This window comes from Bos grunniens, chromosome 1 (genome assembly GCF_055505025.1).
Source record: "Bos grunniens cultivar Pamir isolate PY7600 chromosome 1, Bosgru_T2T1.0, whole genome shotgun sequence".
Lineage (NCBI taxonomy): Eukaryota > Metazoa > Chordata > Mammalia > Artiodactyla > Bovidae > Bos > Bos grunniens.
The window spans coordinates 67,400,240-67,420,060 of NC_141165.1; the positions used below are offsets into that span (position 1 = coordinate 67,400,240).

Here is a 19,821-nt window from a genome sequence, read left to right on the forward strand (position 1 = left end):
TTGAAAAACCCCACAAAATGTTGTTAAAACAGAGACCAGAGAAGGAAAGGATGTCCACTTGCTCAGAAAAGGACAGCTGACCTCTAAAATTCTTTATGACACTGATAACAGTCTAAGAAGTTACTAGAACCAGAGTTGGGGGAGTGGGAGGGTGTTAAAAAAATGAACATAAAGTTACAAGGAAGAAAAAAGACAACATGGAATAAAGGAAAAGATACAGAAACTTTTAAAATGCTAATTTCCCGCAAATTACTTATGGGAATGGTAGCAAAAAAAGCTGTTAAGTATATATTTGAAACTGAAAGGATGGAGCTTTATCAATAGTTAAATCAAATTTTCTGGTAAGTAAAAGTAATCAAAGACACTGAATCATATATAGATTAAGAGAATTCTAAGAGTCCTACAGCTAGAATAAAGCTTATAATCTAGACTAACAGTTCCTAAAAAGCAGCTGGCAATGAAGTTTTCATCAATTAACAGCAAAATGAGAGAAACAAAACTATGTTTCTATTACATAGATTTCTCTTGTACCCCTAACAAAGGACTTAATAGTTAGGAACTTAATTAATACTGGAAGGTAGCCTTTCCCTTCTCCAGGGGATCTTCCTGACTCAGGAATCGAACTGGGTCTCCTGAATTTCAGACTTTACCAACTGAGCTATCAGGGAAGCCCATTAAGAACTTAGTACATGCCTATTATTGGTTTCCATTTATTATTTGATTTATGTAAGACCATTAATACACTCCTACTTTACATGTGATGAAAACGAAGTACAGAGTCATTCTACAGCTAGAGAAACTGAGAGGCTGGAAGATGAACCTTGTTCCGACTGCTCGAGGGCCAGTCTTTGCTTTTAACACATTTTGGGTTGGGGACTCCTAGTCTGCTGTTCTTATTAGTGAAATTCAAAAATACCTGAACACACAGACATACCCTGCCACTAGTTTGAGGCTCAGAGAGGTTACGTATGTTAGTAACTACATCCATCATGGACAATACAGTGATACTCACATTCCAATCTAGCGACGTCACATCCTTGTTGCTTGGGACGTCTTGCCCTCCTTCTCGTATACAATGTCTAAGCACCAACTGTGTGGAGCCACTCGTGCTGTTTTCACTAAGATTCCATATTCTTGCTGTTGAGTCTCCAGACCTATAAAGTATGCAACTTATTTTAAATTTTCATGATATTCTCAAGTATTACAGAAATCAAGGCAACAAATTTACATTCTGTTATTAATGACGCAAATACAAATTAGACTATCAGGCATTTCCATTTCCAGTATTTTTCTCAGTCTCCGTTTTGGAGATGCCAAAATCACTCCTGAGGCAGTAGTTTAAAAACTCTAACATTACTTTATGAAGAAATAAACATTTACGGGGTAAAATGACCACAAACAAGCAACAACAAAAACCTGAAAGTGTAAACAATGTATTTGTAGAACATGCAATATTTCAGTAAGATACTTTTAGAAATCCATTTTAATTTCACTTTGAGAAACATACCCTGATGCCAAGAGATCACTAACGGGGTTCCAGGCACAGATGAAAACTTCAGATTCATGGCCCCGTAACACAACTGCTTTATTAGGAGGGATTTCAACATCCCCATCCACTTCCATCATATCAGTATGATTATCTGCATCATGAGAAACAGATGGAAAATTCCAGTTAGGTAATAATATCACAGCATATTGGGGGAAAAAAAGGAATTCCTAACCAGCAGATAGAGTGTAACTTTCTTATTCCACTATGTCAGGTAATGTCGAAAATGACTATACAGAATTTATCACATGAAAAATAAATTCTAATCTTTAGTTAAATATGAATGTAATTTTTTAAAAAGAGATGTGCATCTAAGTGTGTGTTCAGAGATGGGGGAGCAGGACTAGAGGAAGACTGTGAAAGGTTAGGCCCAAACACAGTTAAAAATGATAAAATAGTTTGAATTAAATATAATCCATGCCAACACTATTCTGAATTTCTGCCAGTAGGGGTTGCTGATATCATTCATATAACATCGAGTTGCCTTTATATCTCCATGCCAAAGCTTTATTGTATCTGTTAATGACTACTGTTATAAATTATATTTAGAAATCAAACGCAGACACAAAGTTCACCTAACAATAAAAAAAAAAAAAACAGTTTCTAAATATTTTTTTAAAAAGAATGAAAATAAGGTCCATGAAAGTAAATCTAGCTTTATGGAGCTTTAAGCATAAAAATCTGAATTGTGTGATACAAGTTAGGGGAACAAGTTGGCAAAAATTAAATAGACAGTATTAGTTCAGCTAAAATGAGGCATCCCCATAAAGCAAGTTTCTTTTTTAATGGAACTTAAAAAGATTCTTCTTTCAGCTCACTTGCTATAGTATGTGCTCCATTCTCCTCCCCATTTGCTGTGTTTTCTCCATTTTTTGCAGATCCTTGTTGGTTTGTCGCAGCTGCAGCAGCTGCAGCAGCTGCTGCTTGTTGCTGTGCAAGTTTATCTCTATAAGCTTGTTGTCTTGTTTGTACTACATCAGGCATTACGGCATCTATCAGTGACAGAGACTCTATTGGTCGACCATCAAACAAGGTACCATCCTGGATTTGAAAAATTGTGAGAAGAAAAATCAAAGGTAACACATTTAGAGTAATTTGTATTCATACAAGTTAACAGCAGAAAATCATCATTCCAAGAAAAAACACTTTTAGGTAATTTCCTGAGTGCATGTAAGAAAGGAAGGAAGGAACCGGGAGGGAAGAAGGAAACTAAAGGAAGCACTGTAAACAGCTGCTCCAACTGTCTTCCTCACCCAATTCTTACTGTTAAGTGTTGCACAGATCAAAGCTGAAATAGTGAAAGGAATTAAAAAAAAATAGGCCTGGAGGGTAAAAAGGCTTTCAATTATATTACAAAGTTCTGTTAGTCAAAAGTAATGTGGGATAGTTAATAAAATGATAAGAGATTTGGTGTCACATTTTGGTAAATACTTCTTTAAAACTAAAAACTTTTAAAATAGTTTTGCTGAATGCAAAAGTTTCTTGTGATTTAATTAAAATATTAAGGCAGAAATAGACATCAATATCAATAGACATTAATACATACAATCACCTCATTTTACTACTGTTATTGTTTTTAAGACCTTGTTGCATTTGTTACAATACTGCTTCTGTTTTATGTGTTGTTTTTTTGGCCCGAAAGCAGATAGATCAGCTCCCTGACCAGGGATTGAACCTATGCCGCTCCACTGGAAGGCAAAATCTTAATCCTGGAATGCCAGGTTAAGTCCCTCATTTTACTACTGTTGAAATATGAGCACAATAAGATTTAAAGACTTTCACAGCTGGAATTTGTTAACTGGTGCTATTCAAAGCGCAATCCAAGGACCAACAGTCCCACCATCACGTGGAAACTTGTTAGAAATGTAGACTCAAAGCTACAGAATCAAAATCTCTAAAGGGCTCAGGAATCTCTGTTTTAACAAGCTTTTGGGGAGAGTCTTATATGCACAGTAACATTTGAGAAGTACAACTACAATTCACAGGCTAGTGTTCTTTAATTTTATCAAGTTGCTATAATTTTCCAAAGCTCCTCTCACTGGTATTAGGAAGTTCACAATAAATAAGTTCTAAAGCAAGCAGGAGAAGAGACACAGGCACAGAGCAAGTCAGAAATAGAAACAGTGCATATTAGCTAGAAACATGCATAAATGAAGCCTGGCTCACTTAAGCCAGTGAACACGCACTAAGTGGTGTGATGGGATGCTCCAAGTTACAAAACACTGCACATCTCTCTGAACTGTCAATTATAATGGAGTATTTGAGGAGCTGGAGCAAGTATTTAAACTTAAAAAAAAAAGATTAAAATCAATATAGATATATTGTGGAGTACTATATTAAATCTAGAAAAATTTTTTTCAGAAAAAATGAAGACTTCAACTCTGGCCACTGGGAGAAATTGTTTTACCATTTTCTGCAATAAGTATACTTTGGGAGGCAAAGTGCTAAAAGACAATGAGGACACATTTAATTTAGTATCAGTAGATTTTTCAGTTATAGACATGAGGAAATTTAAAAAATAATCAATTTAGTACACTATAATTATAGTAATAAATACTGATGTAGAAACCATGGATGCTTTAGTTTTTAAAATACCTGCAAAAGGAAAGGGGAATATGTTAATCTCTGAAATGAAAATAAGGTAAAAAGCTCCATATACCACAAATCCTGACCATGTATAAAAATTTCCAGCTATACCAGGGTGTGCAGAGTCTTTCTGCATATTTTGGGCTTTGCAGACCTAAGGTCTCTGTCACAACCACTCAATGCTGCCACTGTAGCACAAAAGCTAGATAATACACAACTTAAGGAGTGTGACTGTGCCCCAAGCAAACGTTACAGAAACAAGCGGTAGGCAGACTTTGGCTCATAGGCCATAACTGACTGACATGAGTTAAACTACCTATATCATATAGACTGTAGACAGGTGCCTTCCAAAATCACGTACAACCAAATAACCCAAGATCTTCTAATTTCTCAATCAATTATAGTCTCAGTATTCCACAGCACAATTTTCTTATTTTAAAGAAAATTATTTCTTACTGTTTACTTATTAAACCATGTAAAAAGCAATAAGATAGTGGTCCTTATAGTTGAGAGCCATCAGCCTTGCCTGTGCGCCCTGACACCACATTAGGAATAATGTCCTTCAGTTTTGTTTACCTGGTGAAGCTGAAGTCAGATAATGAATGAGCAAGCAAGATACCAGATATTTAAGGAAGCATTTAAGAGTAAGAATTAGTACTTGAACTAAGTCTTCCTTACCTCATTAATACTAACTTCTGCCTCTACATACTGTAGACCTTTCTGGATGATAGAAATCAATGCAGCAGGTGGGACGAGGGCACCATTAATGTTGGACTGACTGATATGGCTTTCTATACCGAAGGTGAACGCTGAATGAGAAAATCCTGAAAGCAAAAGAAAAGGTGTAACGATTTATTCTCCAAAGGGCAACATGCAATGTAACACAAAGGAAAGACTTCTGTAATCTTTCAAATCCACCTGACACCCATTTGAAATCCCAGACTGTTAGCTAAGGTCAAATATGTTTTTAAACAAAAGAAGTATCAAAATCCAAACACATTAACCTTCATGTATTTTCCTCTTCACTTTAATTATATAACCGTAGCACATAACGTAATTTTCCTCAACAAATAGTATTAAACTTTAAAGTTGGGGAAAAGCCTTTCTAAGTCATGTGACTTAAATGCTTCACTCAAGATAAATTAAATGACAGTTAATATTTCTGTAGTATATTAAAATTTCTGTATATAAATCATCATACATCTTGTAATTCTATATTTTGTAGGCTATTTTAAAAAACTACTCAGGAAATAAAAAGCAAACTAAAACATAAGCAATGAAAACTGTAATTTAATAATGAAAAATAATTTTCAAGCTTAACTTTCATTATATATATGATTAAATACTAAAAAAAGTTACTAATTTTTTGCTACTTAGTAATAACCCATCTAAATGGAAGCTTTAGAAAAAGAACAGCTGACAAGTGAAAATCCAATTTGTATGTCCATCAACAACTCTTTGATTTTAATTTGAAATACTCAAACCAAAATATTCACATAACAAAAGTCTAATTTTAAATAAATTTAAGTCACTCTTGCTTTTTATGAAAGTCAAGTCCAAATCCAAAAGTAAAATTCTAGTAAACTGACAGACTGAGGGTGGTTATTCTCTTTACCAACATATCCATCAGAGCTTAACTAGTAACTATCATTAACGTTAAATAATTCAATTAAATTATACGTCTGTACAGAATGTTAAATAAGGTAAATGAACACGGGCTTACTCGGGTCTTGGTTAAACTAATTTAATCCATGTAACACGTTGTCGAGCCTGTCTATCCTTAGATGTTTAGTGCTTAGTCCATGTCTGTTTTGTTTTGTTGTGTGCTTGCACTCTCAGACTCCTTGTGGCACTTATGAACAGTCTGTCATAAAATACTGTGGGCTCACAAAGAGCATGTGGCTAGAGGCTACTTTAATTGGTTAACAGAGAGTCATAGTACACCTAAGTTGATTTTCCTTAGGGCTGTCCCTTCCTTACCTCTTTGGGATACCTAACCATTTCTGTAACTACCCATAGTGAGAAGTAAGAATCGTTACCATCTTTCTAAATTCCATATATATGCGTTAGTATAGTGTATTGGTGTTTTGGACTCTGTGGGAGAGGGAGAGGGTGGGATGATTTGGGAGAATGGCATTGAAACATGTATAATATCATATATGAAACGAATCGCTAGTCCAGGTTCGATGCAGGATACTGGATGCTTGGGGCTGGTGCACTGGGATGACCCAGAGGGATGGTACGGGGAGGGAGGTGGGAGTGGGGTTCAGGACTGGAAACAAGTGTACACCCGTGGCAGATTCATGTTGATGTATGGCAAAATCAATATAATACTGTAAAGTTAAAAAAAAAAAAAAAAAGACGCTTAAAAAGAAAAAAAAAAAGAAAATGCTATCTTATAAGTCTTGAATTTTGACTTCTTGATTTCACCCATAGACAAGATCATTATTAAAAAAGCATTTATAATCTGCAACTTAATCTGAGCTCACAAGGAAGGCACAAAAAATACAAATGAAAAAAGCACCGTTTTGCTCTGTCCGTATCAGGAAACCCAGAAATACTTGAGTATGAGCAGATCCCAGATCACCAGGACAGGAAACTGAGAAAAAAGACTAGGAAGGACTGGGGAGAAAGGTTATGAGATAATGGCAGTGAAATCCAGAAGCAGTGAGGCTGGAGACCCCTGTTCTCAATTTCATAACCCTCCCCAAATAAATTCTGCAGTAAATCATATAACAGAAAGGGGGAAAAAAAGCTAAACAACCAAGTGGCTTGGGGTAGAAGGCTTCAAGATAGACGATATCACTTACAGAGGGCCTGTATCATGCACTAATTTCTCATCTTAGCAGATGAGAAAACACAAAGAAAATAGATTTATTCCGGGACCATGGCCATAACCACTGCATTCCCCCCATCCTACTGAACAGTTAGAACAGGGTCAAGGATAAAGCTAAGGCAGAGTGAGCTCCTGCGTATCAACAAAACATAAAAGACTGCATCATTATTCTTATTTCGTTTCAGGGTATTAGAAAGTGGCATCAGTAGCACTTGAGACAGTAAGACATTTTACTAAAAAGCAAGATACTTTGATTTTCCAAAGCCTTCTAAACTGCAGCAAAGTCTATGACTTCTGTACTCCAATTTCTGAGTACAATTTAAATAATTATTAATTACATTTAGACTCTGTTTAATTAGATGACAAAGTTCAAGATTATGCTCAAGAATATCCTAAAAGCTGCACGTAGAACAATGTCAATTTTTAACTGGAATGTTGCCTATGTTCTGAATTTTTTTGTGTGAGACCAGGTGCTCTCTGTTATCCTTAGGTATTACATATGCACTTATGATCTTCTCAAATACCAAGAAAACAACCCTAAAGTCATCCTTAATAGTGTTTCGGCACTTATCGTTAATATATATTTGCCCTAAAGGAGGTCCATACTTCAAATGCTCTTCTTAAACACATGCTGAATTGAACAGTAACTTTTTTTAAATTTCTAGTTGCAGCATTACAAAGCAGCTTAAAATTATGTTCAAAACTACTCTTCTTCTTCCCCTCCCTAAAACAACTTCTTCCTTAGAAACTTTTCATCTTACCATGCTACACCTCAGGTCCTCCTCACTTCCCGTCAGCCCCTGGCATTCCACCATTCGCCAAACCCTATCAACTCTCCCTCTCTGGTCTGTCATCAGCTTTCCTTGTGTGCCCACACCTGGATTTTAGTCCCCCATCATCCTTTACCTGGACCACTGCTGTCATAAGTTCCTTTCCTCTCTTCCCCAGTTAAGTACACTTGCAACACTATGGCTAGAAGACTACTTGTGAAACAAAAAATGATCATACCACTCCTTACTTGAGTACTTTCAACAATCCTTTTGGCCTTCATAATCAAGGTCAAATTCTCTAAGTGTGACACACAGTAACTTTTGCAATCTTTACCCTACTCATCTCTCCAGGCTTATCTCCCCACTTCAACCAAGACCTAGAATATACTGTGCTATCTCATGCCTTTGGGCTTTATGTGTTCCCACGCACTTTTCACCTATGTGAATAGAGGTGAAGTCCTTCCTCCTGCTGCTCCAGGATTGGTATTTCTCTTCTATACTAATCCTCTAATTTGTGTATGTGTAGCATTCTACGGGTTGTGTGTATATGTATGATTAATACAACTGGGATGTCTGAAGATGGGGTTAATGTCTAGTAATCTTTCTATTTTAGGAAACTAGATGTCACCTAATTTTACTAGTGTTCAATAAACATTTGTTAAATCAGAATGCAATTCTACTATAATTTATCTTGGCACATCAGGAAATCTATGAATCCAGAGAAAACATATGACTTAAATCTCCCTTGAAAAACTAAAACTTGAACCAGGGTTATGCCAAAATATATTTGCATTTATCTGTAAATATATATGCAGGCAATACTTTTTCAGGGACAGCTTTTGATCCACATAGTAAAAGGCAAAAGGCATCAACTCACAGTCTGTGAAATGCTTAAGTCTAGCCTGCTTGCCTAATATAGCATCCCTTCTTTCCAGGAGTCAAAGCAAAGCTGATATAAATAATACTTTGTATAAATTCTCTACAATCAAGTATTCTACACATTCACTAGAGGGATTAAAATCTGGGAGATAGAAAAGGAAATCCAGAGAGGAGTAAGGCAAAGTTCAGTATGCAGTAATTCAAGGATATTCAGTGGTCGGGACCGGCAGTGGTACGGGGGTCTGTGTGCGGTTACTTCTGAGGCCACGCACTGTCCCACGTAAGAAATGAGACCACAAGACAACCATTTTCTACATATGGCTTGTTTCAGGAGTTACCTCTCTTGGGATGACAGGGATGGTTTCCTCAAAGGGAAGTCAAGTCTTTCAGAGCCTGTCAACTCTACTTTGCAAATGGAGGGTATACGAGCATGAAAAAGGGCTCTGAATATGGCTATGGTGTAGGGTATCTGAACAGGGCCGGGGGCGGCGGGGGAGTGGCGGTGAGGTGGGAGGCAAAGCTTAACTACTAACACGATACAGTGCCCTATATGGAAGTAAAATCTGACTTACACAAGGCCCTCTTCTCAGCCTCAGGTCAGAAAAGCCCAGAAAATTATAACCCTGCTTCCATCACCACATACCCTCTTGACCCCAAATCTGTTTCCAATTCTATCCTACAGACCCAGAATTTTGTTTAGTACAAAAAGTTCCATATTTAAATGAGTGAAGGTTTTAGAAAAGGTAAAAAGAAGTAGAGAAAAAAATGCTACATGGGACCTTGTAAGTTGAAAAGTTAGATGGACCTAACACTTATTTAAAAAAATAAAAAAAGGAAAGGAAGAAAGGAGTGAAGAAAAAAAATTACAATACCAAAACCCAAATACAACTGTTAAAATATTTTATTTCCTTTTGTCCAGCACAATACACTGGCTATGCAGTTTTGTGCCCTAATTTTGCCCTTTATATATATATATATATATATATGAATATTTTATATGAATTATATTTTCTGAAGTAATTTTATTATAATATTCATCCAATAAATGTACCAGCTAGTAAATTATTCACCCCATGGCTGGACATTTGGATTTTCCAATGTTCACTCTTTAAAAGACTCTTACTTCAAATATCTATGTGTATAGGCTTTTGCCATGTATATATATTTTTTTCTTTAGGATGGATTCCCTCAAAAGTTGAAGGGGACATCAGCACTTCAACGGAAGTTCATGACTGCCAAACTGCTTTTCAAAAAAACTGTACAAGTTTATGAAGCCATCAGCAATTTATACGTTTCCTTATATGCTTACTACGCTGGTTATTCCTAAAAAAACAAAAAGATTACTATTAAGATTGAACAAGTTCTCTGTTTGGCAACCATTAAAGGACCTTTGTCTTCTAACAAGTTTGTCAGTCGGAATGTGTAACAGGAATTTCCTTTATCAGCAAAAAAAATAGTTATTCAGTTTACAAAAAGAGGAGAAAAAGTGATTGGATAAAAGTATAGTTAATTATCAGCATTTATGACAGCTGCTTGCTACTTATTGTTCATTAGTCATGTGTACAACAACTGTATGTATCAAATTAATGCCACTGCATATTTTATTATACAACAAAACTATGTACCTACTTGCAGTTTTGTAACTGACCATGTACTCACAAAAACTGAAAGACAAGACTCATGGTGGCAGTATCAGATGCTGACCTTTCCTCTCCATTTCTTCATGGTGAAAGGCACATTACTGATAGCCATTTAATCTAAACTCCTTCCAGCCTGCTGTTAAAATCTGTTTATAAATAGCACCAGCGGAGGATATGTAAGAAGCAGTGTTTATCTAGCCCAGTTACCTTTATCTGAGTTAAGAGAAACTACACTATCATTTAACTGCTGATACTCTACTGGCCATTGGAGAGGTTAATACAAAAACCAATGAATGAAAAAGACAAACGAATGGGCTGTTGGGTATTACAGGTCAGAACCATAAAGTTATACATAAACATTCTGGCTACTTTGTGCCCACTATGATCATTATGATCATGTTTAGATTTCCAAATTAAGTGTGTGTTTGATGCGTGACCTTATAAACAAATGTAACATTTTAAGCAAGCATCATGTAAGAAGTGGTGTGGTGCAAGGCCTATTTCCTGGGAGAAGCAATATCCTTTTGAAAAGAGTACAAGAGTGAAGTGGGGTGCAGGAGAGACAAGATCTTTCATGAAGTGAATACTTTAAGCCTACATATATCATCACCTTCTCATAAATGGAGACTATATGGCAAGATGAATCTCAGTTCTAAAAACATGAGGATTTTTAAAAATAACAGTATTCAGAATCACAATCTAGAAAATTATTCAGTAATAAGGACATGTTGTTTCTGCATTTTCCAGTTAGTTTTCAATCATAAAATGCAACTGTTTCATAGTGTTCAACACAGGTTCATCTATAAGCTACTAAACATGTAATAGATGACAATAAAATCTAGAACCAAGAATTCTCCCCTAAACCAAATACACAATTCAAGCAAAATTTCATCTTATACAAAGCAACAAGAAAAACGAGTGCCACAAAGTTCACAAATAATTGCCTGGAACAATTTCGTTAGAAAAAAATAAACAACTACAGGAGAGTCAAGTGACACAAAGCGGGCAGGAGTGAGGGGAGGGGGAGAAAATTTAAAAGATGCAAAGCAGCTTAGCTCCTCTAAAACTAACCCTGCATCAGCTTCTCTTGTATACAACCAACTATAATATTAGTATTTATTCTACCTACCATTGCTAAGTATAAGTTATTAAGGTGATCAAGTTATTAATGTCCTTGGGTAAATGCTAATTAAAGGGAACACACTGAATCAAATCAATCATTAATTGTAGCACTACATGTCAAATCCAAAAAGAAAAAAAAACAAATTTTATTCCCCAGGAAATATTTGTTAAATATGAAAAGTCTAGTTCATAACATCGCAAAATGATAATGATCAAAGTAATATGCTCAGGGTGAATTTTCCAGAGATTTAAATGAGAAAGATAGAAGGTTCCAGCAGAATAAAACTATACTACAATAAATTTTTCTCTTAATTGGTTTTAACAAATAAGGAAGGATGGCTTATTTCAGACAGAAGTTTATAAAACATTTGAGGCTGAATACCATGCTGTAGTTCCTTTTCAGCAAGTATTACTAACAAATTTTATAAATGAGAAAATGGGAGCTCTGAGAAGTTATGTAACCGGGGGTGGGGGGGGGGGGACTTTTACAGGTAATATTTTCTAGTACTGATAATAGTCATAATAGGAGATTTACCACATAGTATATGAAGTATTTAAGATTAAAACAAGTTAAGTGATTTTATTACCTCAGGAGATGGATCTCAAGATACTGTGAATATATAACACCTTCTTGTCAAGTTCTAATTATCCTACGACTAGTACAGATCCATCATTAATTGAGCCTAAGAACCACTTGGAACATCTGTAAAATGCAAATTCTGGGGCCCACTCCTAGTTCTCTTAAGTGATAGTGATGCAGGTGGTCAGAGGATCAAACTTCAGAATGCTGGTTATAGGTGGTTCTTAAATTTATTGCAAGCTGCCTTTCTAGAAAAACTGTCAAGTCAAAATGTCATCAGTGTAGTCTGATTTTCCCCTATAAATTCATAATGTAAATAGAAAGTTACCAATTTTATAAAGGGACTGGTGTTCACATTTTAGACATGTGGCTTAACATCATACTTCATCACCAGTACACCGTATACAGTTTTGTAAAGAATACACAAAGCACAACTAAGAACACAGTTAACAATTACATAGGATTTAATATGATAAATATTAGTCTACCATACAAGGTATTTAAAAAAAATATCATTTTTGCTTTACGTTTACTGCAACATAAAATACCTTAAAACAAAATTTAGAAGCATTTTTTTCTGAGAACATAAGCAATTTTAGGACTTTTGATAAAATCACTGGACACTTTCATAAATTAACCCAGATTATTATTTTACTGTCCCTTTTACTTGCTATATTTTCCTGCAGCGATATAAAACATCATCTGTATTTCTCATCCACTGATCCTTCACACTATTTTTCACTTTAGTGTCTAATGCCTCAAAGCTCTGACTTAACTGGGGGTTGAATTCAAAGGCAGAAAAAGCAGAGTTTGTTCTGCCTCAATAACTTCTTTCTGCTATCGTCTAAAGTACTATATAACAATATCCAAATGTGAGCGTATGTGCTACAGCCCATGGGTCACTACCTTTTCTACTTTATTAATAATCATTATATCTTACGCAAAATATTCTACAGATTTTCTCTTTGGATCTGCCAGTATACCAACTGAAAACAAAACAAAACAAGATCTATCCATTTCAAAGCTTCATAACAAGTTATCCTGCATTCTTGGTTACTTTATTTTCTTCTTTTTCCCTCCCGGCCCTTGTTGGATATAATTTTCTCAGCTGTTTGAAGCCAGAGAGGAGTAGTGATGTTGCCTGGGAATAGAAAATCCCCACCCAAGAGAAAAGCTCAGAACTGGAATGCAGCTGGGAGTATCTCAGTAAGCAGATGATCTCAAATCTAAGGCCTTGTTTAAATTATCTGCCTAAGAAAAGGACAACTAACTAAGCCCTGGAAGAAGAATAACTGGAGTTTCAAATCAAAATCGAAGGCTCAATATCCTACTCTATTCCTTTCACTCCTCTCCCCCAAAAAGTGACTAAACCAAAATTATCTTTTTATACCAAACTTTACCTTAATTAACATCCCAATAACTTTAAGTTATAATTCCTAAAATTCACACTCCAACATTTTCAACCACCAAATGATTCAATCTCATGTTAACAATCTAACTTTCCACTGCAGTCAATCTTTTCCACCATCTTACGTTCCATCCAACCCAAGTTTTTCCCTCTTCTAGTTTTTATTTTTTCCCCTTAATCCAGCCTACATTTTCCCTTGCGATATTCCTTCTTTTTTAGGATAACACCTCTTAATCTGTCTAGAAAACTTGGGAGATCACTGACTAACTTAATATTTATAACAAATAACTTTCAGTGATTTATATTTACTAATCAGCTCCCGATGAAATACATTATTAAGATTCAGGTCAAAGATACACTTAACCAACTGGGATGAGCCAAAAGCATTATGAAAAAGCAAATATAGCTTTTGAAATGCTTATTGCAACTAGGACCAGTAACATTAAGCTGAGAATTATGAATATACATTATCAAACTGATGGCATCTGAGAATTTATATGTTCCTACCAACCGTTTGCAATAATCTCACTTCATTACAAATTATAAAAATGATCTTTGAACAGTGAAAGCCAAACCACTTGTTACAAATATTTGCCTGAGATGATTCCAACATATTTGAAAGAGTCAGAGAGTTAAACCATGCAGTAACACATAGCTTTAAAATGGCAGTCCAGACATTAAGGAAACATACAAAGTTCAACAGTTTGGACTGGTACAAATTTCAAATGCATAAAAGGTTATTTTTAGGATATTAAAATAATTTGAGGCCTATTTACTTTATGAATGTACTCACCTGACTCTTGCAAGTATCTATATACCAAGAAGTTGACCTCATCACTGCTTATACTCATCTTTATTCCCACTTAAACCATGAGGTCACAACACAGGATATAACCCTAAAAATAAAACAAAGTTAATTAAGTATTTTCTCAATAAAATATTTTTAAACAAAATGTAAACAATGTTGTAAAAACCATTTGATTTTATTAAATAATGTAAAATGAAGGTTTTGATATTGCCTAATAATAAATCCTAACAAATAAAGATACTTCCAATAGTTAGTAGAAGATTATACAACCAAAACACAGCTGGGTCTCTTTTTCTGCAACATATTGGTTAAAAAGGATTAAAAATTTACAAAAGGGCCTCCAGTATCATATTTAATAATTATATCAAATAGCATAAAAAGTTGTTCCTCTCTTCTCCTTAACTGTAAAAAAGAGTTTATTTTAAGGATCAGAAAATGAATCATATAGGAAAAGACTGACTTCAGACTATGGGATTGGGGACCAGCCATCCATGCTGGTTTTGTTTACAAAATTTAGTAGGATTAAGTCTCTATTTTCTCAACATCTAATCTGCAATGTTCAAGTTTCAAAAAGCTCTAGGTATGCATAAGGCAGACAGGTTGGAGTACAGTTCTGAAAACTCAAAATTCTCAGAAGGAGGGAAAGAGGGAAACTGACATATAGCTTAAATATATCCTAATTATACATAACTGTTCTCATGCCACAGAAAGGATTTAAAGTAAACTTTTCTGTACGGTGCCCAACAGTAAATATGTTAGGCTTTGCCAGTCATATAGTCAGTGTCATAACTACTCATCTGCAGTTGTAGTGCAAGAGCAGCAATGACACACGAATGACTGAGTGTGGCCATGTTCCAATAAAACAACTTATCAACACTAAAATGTGAATTTCATATGATACTCTGATGTCATAAAATATTTTTCTTTTGATTTCTTTTTCAGCACTCAAAAAATCAAAACCCTTTCTTAGTTTGTGGTCCTTATAAAAGGTCAGTGGGCTGGACATGGCCCACAGACCAGCTTCTCGGTTCCTTGTTTAAAAAAGGATACGCTGACATCTATTCAGTATAAGAAAGAAAGAAAGTGAAGTCACTCAGTCGTGTCCGACTCTTTGTGAACCCATGGACTGTAGCCTACCAGGCTCCTCAGTCCACGGAATTTTCCAGGCAAGAGTACTGCAGTGGGTTACCATTTCCTTCTCCAGGGGATCTTCCGACCCAGGGATTGAACCCGGGTCTCCAGCATTGCAGGCAGACGCTTTACTGTCTGAGCCACCAGGGTAACCCCAGGCCTGTGCTGACTGTCCTACCACATCATTGATCTCTTGTAATGCAGGGTAACAATATATTTAAACCTCTCAGATTAATAAGAACTGAGCAGGCTTCTAATACAATAGGAACTGCTACTGCTGTAGATCTGGAAAACCTGGTAACTGAACACTCATCAAGCTTATCTCAGAAACAAAGGAAGACAAACAAGGGGGTAGTAACAATTCCCCCAGTGAACACACACAGAGGAAGCCCTAACCAAATGCAGTGGTCTGGGAATACATCTCAAAGGAAGTGTCTTCAGTGTTCAGACCTAAAGGACAGACAGGAGAGTGAGAACATGAATATCTGGGGAGGAAGGAAAAGAACCGAAGCAACTCAGTGAGCAGTTAACAGTCACTGGAAGGGCTGGGTGAAGAAAAAGAAACAAAATGAAGTGAGGCTTGAGAGGAGCCTTGAAGGAATCACTTTCGAGAAAACAAGGAAGTAAAAAGCAGAAAACGCAGGGAAGTGGTATGATTTACATTTTTAAAAGACCATCCTGAATTCTAAAATGAAAACTAGAAGGAAACTGGACTGAGGAGAGGGGGCCAAGTTAGGAAGGTGCTGGAGTCACCTAAGAGAAGACTGAAACCTGGACGGGGGCACTGGAGTTGAGGAGAACCCCGAGAATACTAGGATTCCAAAGATACTTAGGAAGTAGCAGACTCATGGAGAAGGCCATGGCACCCCACTCCAGTACTTTTGCCTGGAAAATCCCATGGATGGAGGAGCTTGGTAGGCTGCAGTCCATGGGGTCGCTGAGGGTCGGACACGACTTCACTTTCACTTTCATGCATTGGAGAAGGAAAGGGCAACCCACTCCAGTGTTCTTGCCTGGAGAATCCCAGGGACGGGGGAGCCTGGTGGGCTGCCGTCTATGGGGTCGCACAGAGTCGGACACGACTGAAGTGACTTAGCAAAGCAAAGCAGACTAAAGGGTGGGGGACTTGATACAGAGCTCAGGAAAAGAGAAGAAGCAAAGGTTTCTTTTAGGACATCTGGACACGCAGTACTTCATTTACTGAAATGAGAAGCCATGGAAGAAAAGTAAATACCATCCTCATGTGAGGAAGAAGGCACCTCTTCCCATTTCATCGCCTGAATGTGATCATCTATACACGCCACACTGAACAGAATGATACAGGTGAACACTCCTCTGATGACTAGCTCAGGACACCTCATCCAGAGGCCCCTGTGGCACACAGGAGGATCTGAGCTCTGGAGGAGACCCTGACCCACAGGAATGGGTAACAATGTGCTTGGAACACAAAGTAGGTGTAACACAAGAGTCAATCCTGAAAGCCTGGTGACTGAATGATTTAAAAAATAAAACCACCACACCCATTATATGATTACATATAATACCCATTATATGGCAGGCATTAAGTCACAACTTGACCAACCATGGACATCTGTCAGGGAAACACTGAGTCACTCACTGATTGATGAAGAGGATCTCCCAAAATGAGTTCAATCAGGTAGAATCCTAGTGAAACAACTAATGAAGAAAATAAAGAGTATTCTTTTCCTCTAAAATATCATTCAGTCTAATTTTCAAATAATGAATAATAGAACTGAAGTACCTAAGAAGTACAAATTTTTTTAAATGGCTGATTCCGATACACAAAGGTCACCAAAATGTCTCAAATTAAAGCAGTTATCAGTAGTGCTTCTGTATCATTTAATGTATCTCAGGGCAAAGAAAAACACAAGTCAAAATTATATAAATTATTGTCTGTAAAAACTCTCATAATAAATACATGTTGGTGGCATACTTTTTTAAAGTCAACAAGAAATACCAAACATGAAGAGGAGAGTTCTTGTCTGTTCAAATTGCTGTGAATGGGTTTATTATATTGATCAGAGTACTGTATTAGTTCCTGTAACCAAAAGTAAATTTTTTAAGAGAAAGGGGTAAACTTTTCAAATTTTAAAAGGGTTACTCTAGCTTTAGTTTTACTTCAGCTAGCTCATACTTTCAGAGAGAAAGATCACTGTTTTCACTTATACCAAACATACCCCTAGGGCAGACAAGTGAAGTGAAGTGAAGTCACACAGTCGCGTCTGACTCTGCAACCCCATGGATGGAGTAACCTGTAGCAGGCTACTCCATCCATGGGATTTTCTAGGCAAGAGTACTGGAGTGGGTTGCCATTAGAGCTAAGGCAGGAGAAGGGGACGACAGAGGATGAGATGGTTGGATGGCACCACTGACTCAATGGACATGTTTGAGCAAGCTCTGGGAGTTGGTGAAGGATGGGGAAGCCTGGAGTGCTGCAGTCCATGGGGTCACAGTCAGACATGACTGAGCGACTGAACAACAAAGACCTAGGAATAGACACATGAAATAAAGCTGTCCCAAGCCTTGCAGGATGGACAGTTTTCCAGTTACGAGAAACATAGAAACAAATGTGGCCTTAAAAAAAAAAAACAAAACAGTGAAGTTAATACAACTCTGTATTAAGTTTCAGTCATAGCAATGAAACTACACAGGCTCTTTAGACCTGAGTTTATCCTCTTATAAAGACACTCAATTCAAAAAAAAATAAAATAAAATAAAGACACTCAATTCTAGAATAAGGTTCAGTATGAAATTAGTCTGTTTAAATTCTAACATCAGAAGGACACCTGAAAAGAACAGGAAATACTAGACGTTAAAAACAAACAAGACAACGTTAAGACATTTCCTGAGTGAAAGCTTCAGTTTTCACTTTCAAAACACCTAAAAAACCTGGATGCCAGAGAACAAAAATTAGAGAAAATGCCACCACTTCAGTAGTGGACTCACTGCAGCTTTACAGAACAGGTCCATTTTGATTTGTTTGTTTACACATCTATGCTGTAGTCTTCACCTGCCCCAAGTGAAGACCAGATACGCAGAGACTAGCCACAACCGATCTTCAGAAGGCACACAAAAACCTTCCTGCCATACCTCTTCCACTGTGGTATCTTTCAGAACATCTATCTTTAAACAAGGTCACAAGATAACAGTAAGACACACATCCAATCTACCCTGTACAAAACAGGTATGGGCCTCGATATCACGTCCGGTAGAGGTACCAATGTATAAAAGAAGTTCTGCCTCAAGGAGCTGATAGACTATTAAACAAGACATCCAAAATAAGCACTTCCTAAAATCACAAAACACCTATTTGTATATTCTGCCTGATCATACTTAGCCCTAAAAAGTAAATGACCTAGTTCTAAACACACACACACACACACACACACATATATATACATATATATATTAAATATCTCTGTACTTTCTTAACTCTCAGAAACAGCTTGTAAAATCATAAAAGCTTTTATTCAAACCTCCATCAGTTATGGGCAATGAAATTACTTAATTCAAACCCACAGCTATATTAAAGCAGCCAGAGTAAAAACAAAAACTACAATCTTAACTAACATTTAGCTGAATGTTTATATGTAAAACTACACTAAATACTCTAATGTTTAGTATGAACTATTTTACTTTAAGGCTTCATAGACAAAAATCTATCAAGTATTACAAAAACAGGGCTGTTGATGTAAGTCAGGTATAATTGCTTCAATAAATATAAATACACATGGTATTTTCAGCATCACAAAACTGAGTTCAGCATTCACACACTGGATAACTGCTCCAAATATTTAACCATCTCATTTGTTCTTCTATATCTGGTACCACATTTCTGCCTCTGGCCTCAAACAGAACAGACATGACATTCTTTCTGATACCATATCTAGAGCATATCAGAGTCCAACTATGATCCTAAATCACACTATTTTAAATCTACAAGATTGAAAAAATAACGAAAGCTATGGACAAAGAAAAAAAAATCAAAAGCTTTTCTGAAATCTCATACTCACAACACATTATTTAGAGGTCTGAAAACTTCTTGCAGGCTCTAAATTCAAATGCACAATCAAAATGTCCTAATCTTAGAAAAATAATTTAGTTCAAAATGTAGTGGTAGGACTTTCTTGGAGGTCCAGTGGCTAAGACTGCACTCCTGATGCAAGAGATCGGTTTAATTCCTGGTTGGGGAACTAGATCACATATGCCACAACTAAAGATCCCGCAACAAAGATCGAGTGCCACAGCCAAACAAATAAAAATTGATATTAGGAGAAAAAATCAAAAACCGAAATGTACAGTGGTGGCATATTATCCCATGGCAGACACATTAGTTTCATTTTTGATTTGCTCAACATTTAGATGATTTTAAATTATTCTAAGACTCCTATAACAATATTTATGCTTCAAGTTGTTTCTTCATCCATTTCTTTTGGTAGCTGTGCATTTATGAATAGTCCTCAAGATCAGGAAAAGTCCCTAAATTACTGGACC

At 36.3% G+C, this 19,821-nt stretch overlaps 1 protein-coding gene across 13 annotated transcripts in view; it reads right to left on the reverse strand.

Moving 5' to 3' along the window:
- TBL1XR1 (TBL1X/Y related 1) overlaps positions 1-19,821 on the reverse strand; it is a 180,876-nt gene that overhangs the window by 28,768 nt on the left and 132,287 nt on the right. For 5 of the 13 annotated variants that reach the window (XM_086318943.1, XM_086318949.1, XM_086318963.1 and 2 more), the window contains 5 exons: positions 14,161-14,263; positions 4,811-4,956; positions 2,365-2,587; positions 1,508-1,640; positions 1,013-1,154 (listed from right to left, as the gene is read on the reverse strand). In XM_086318943.1, coding sequence (XP_086175069.1) covers positions 1,013-1,154; positions 1,508-1,640; positions 2,365-2,587; positions 4,811-4,956; positions 14,161-14,218 — 702 coding nt within the window. In that variant the 5' untranslated portion in view covers positions 14,219-14,263. Of the gene's footprint in view, positions 1-1,012; positions 1,155-1,507; positions 1,641-2,364; positions 2,588-4,810; positions 4,957-14,159; positions 14,264-19,821 lie in introns of those variants that run through there. The other 8 variants (XM_086318985.1, XM_086318998.1, XM_086318990.1 and 5 more) reach the window with 4 other exon arrangements.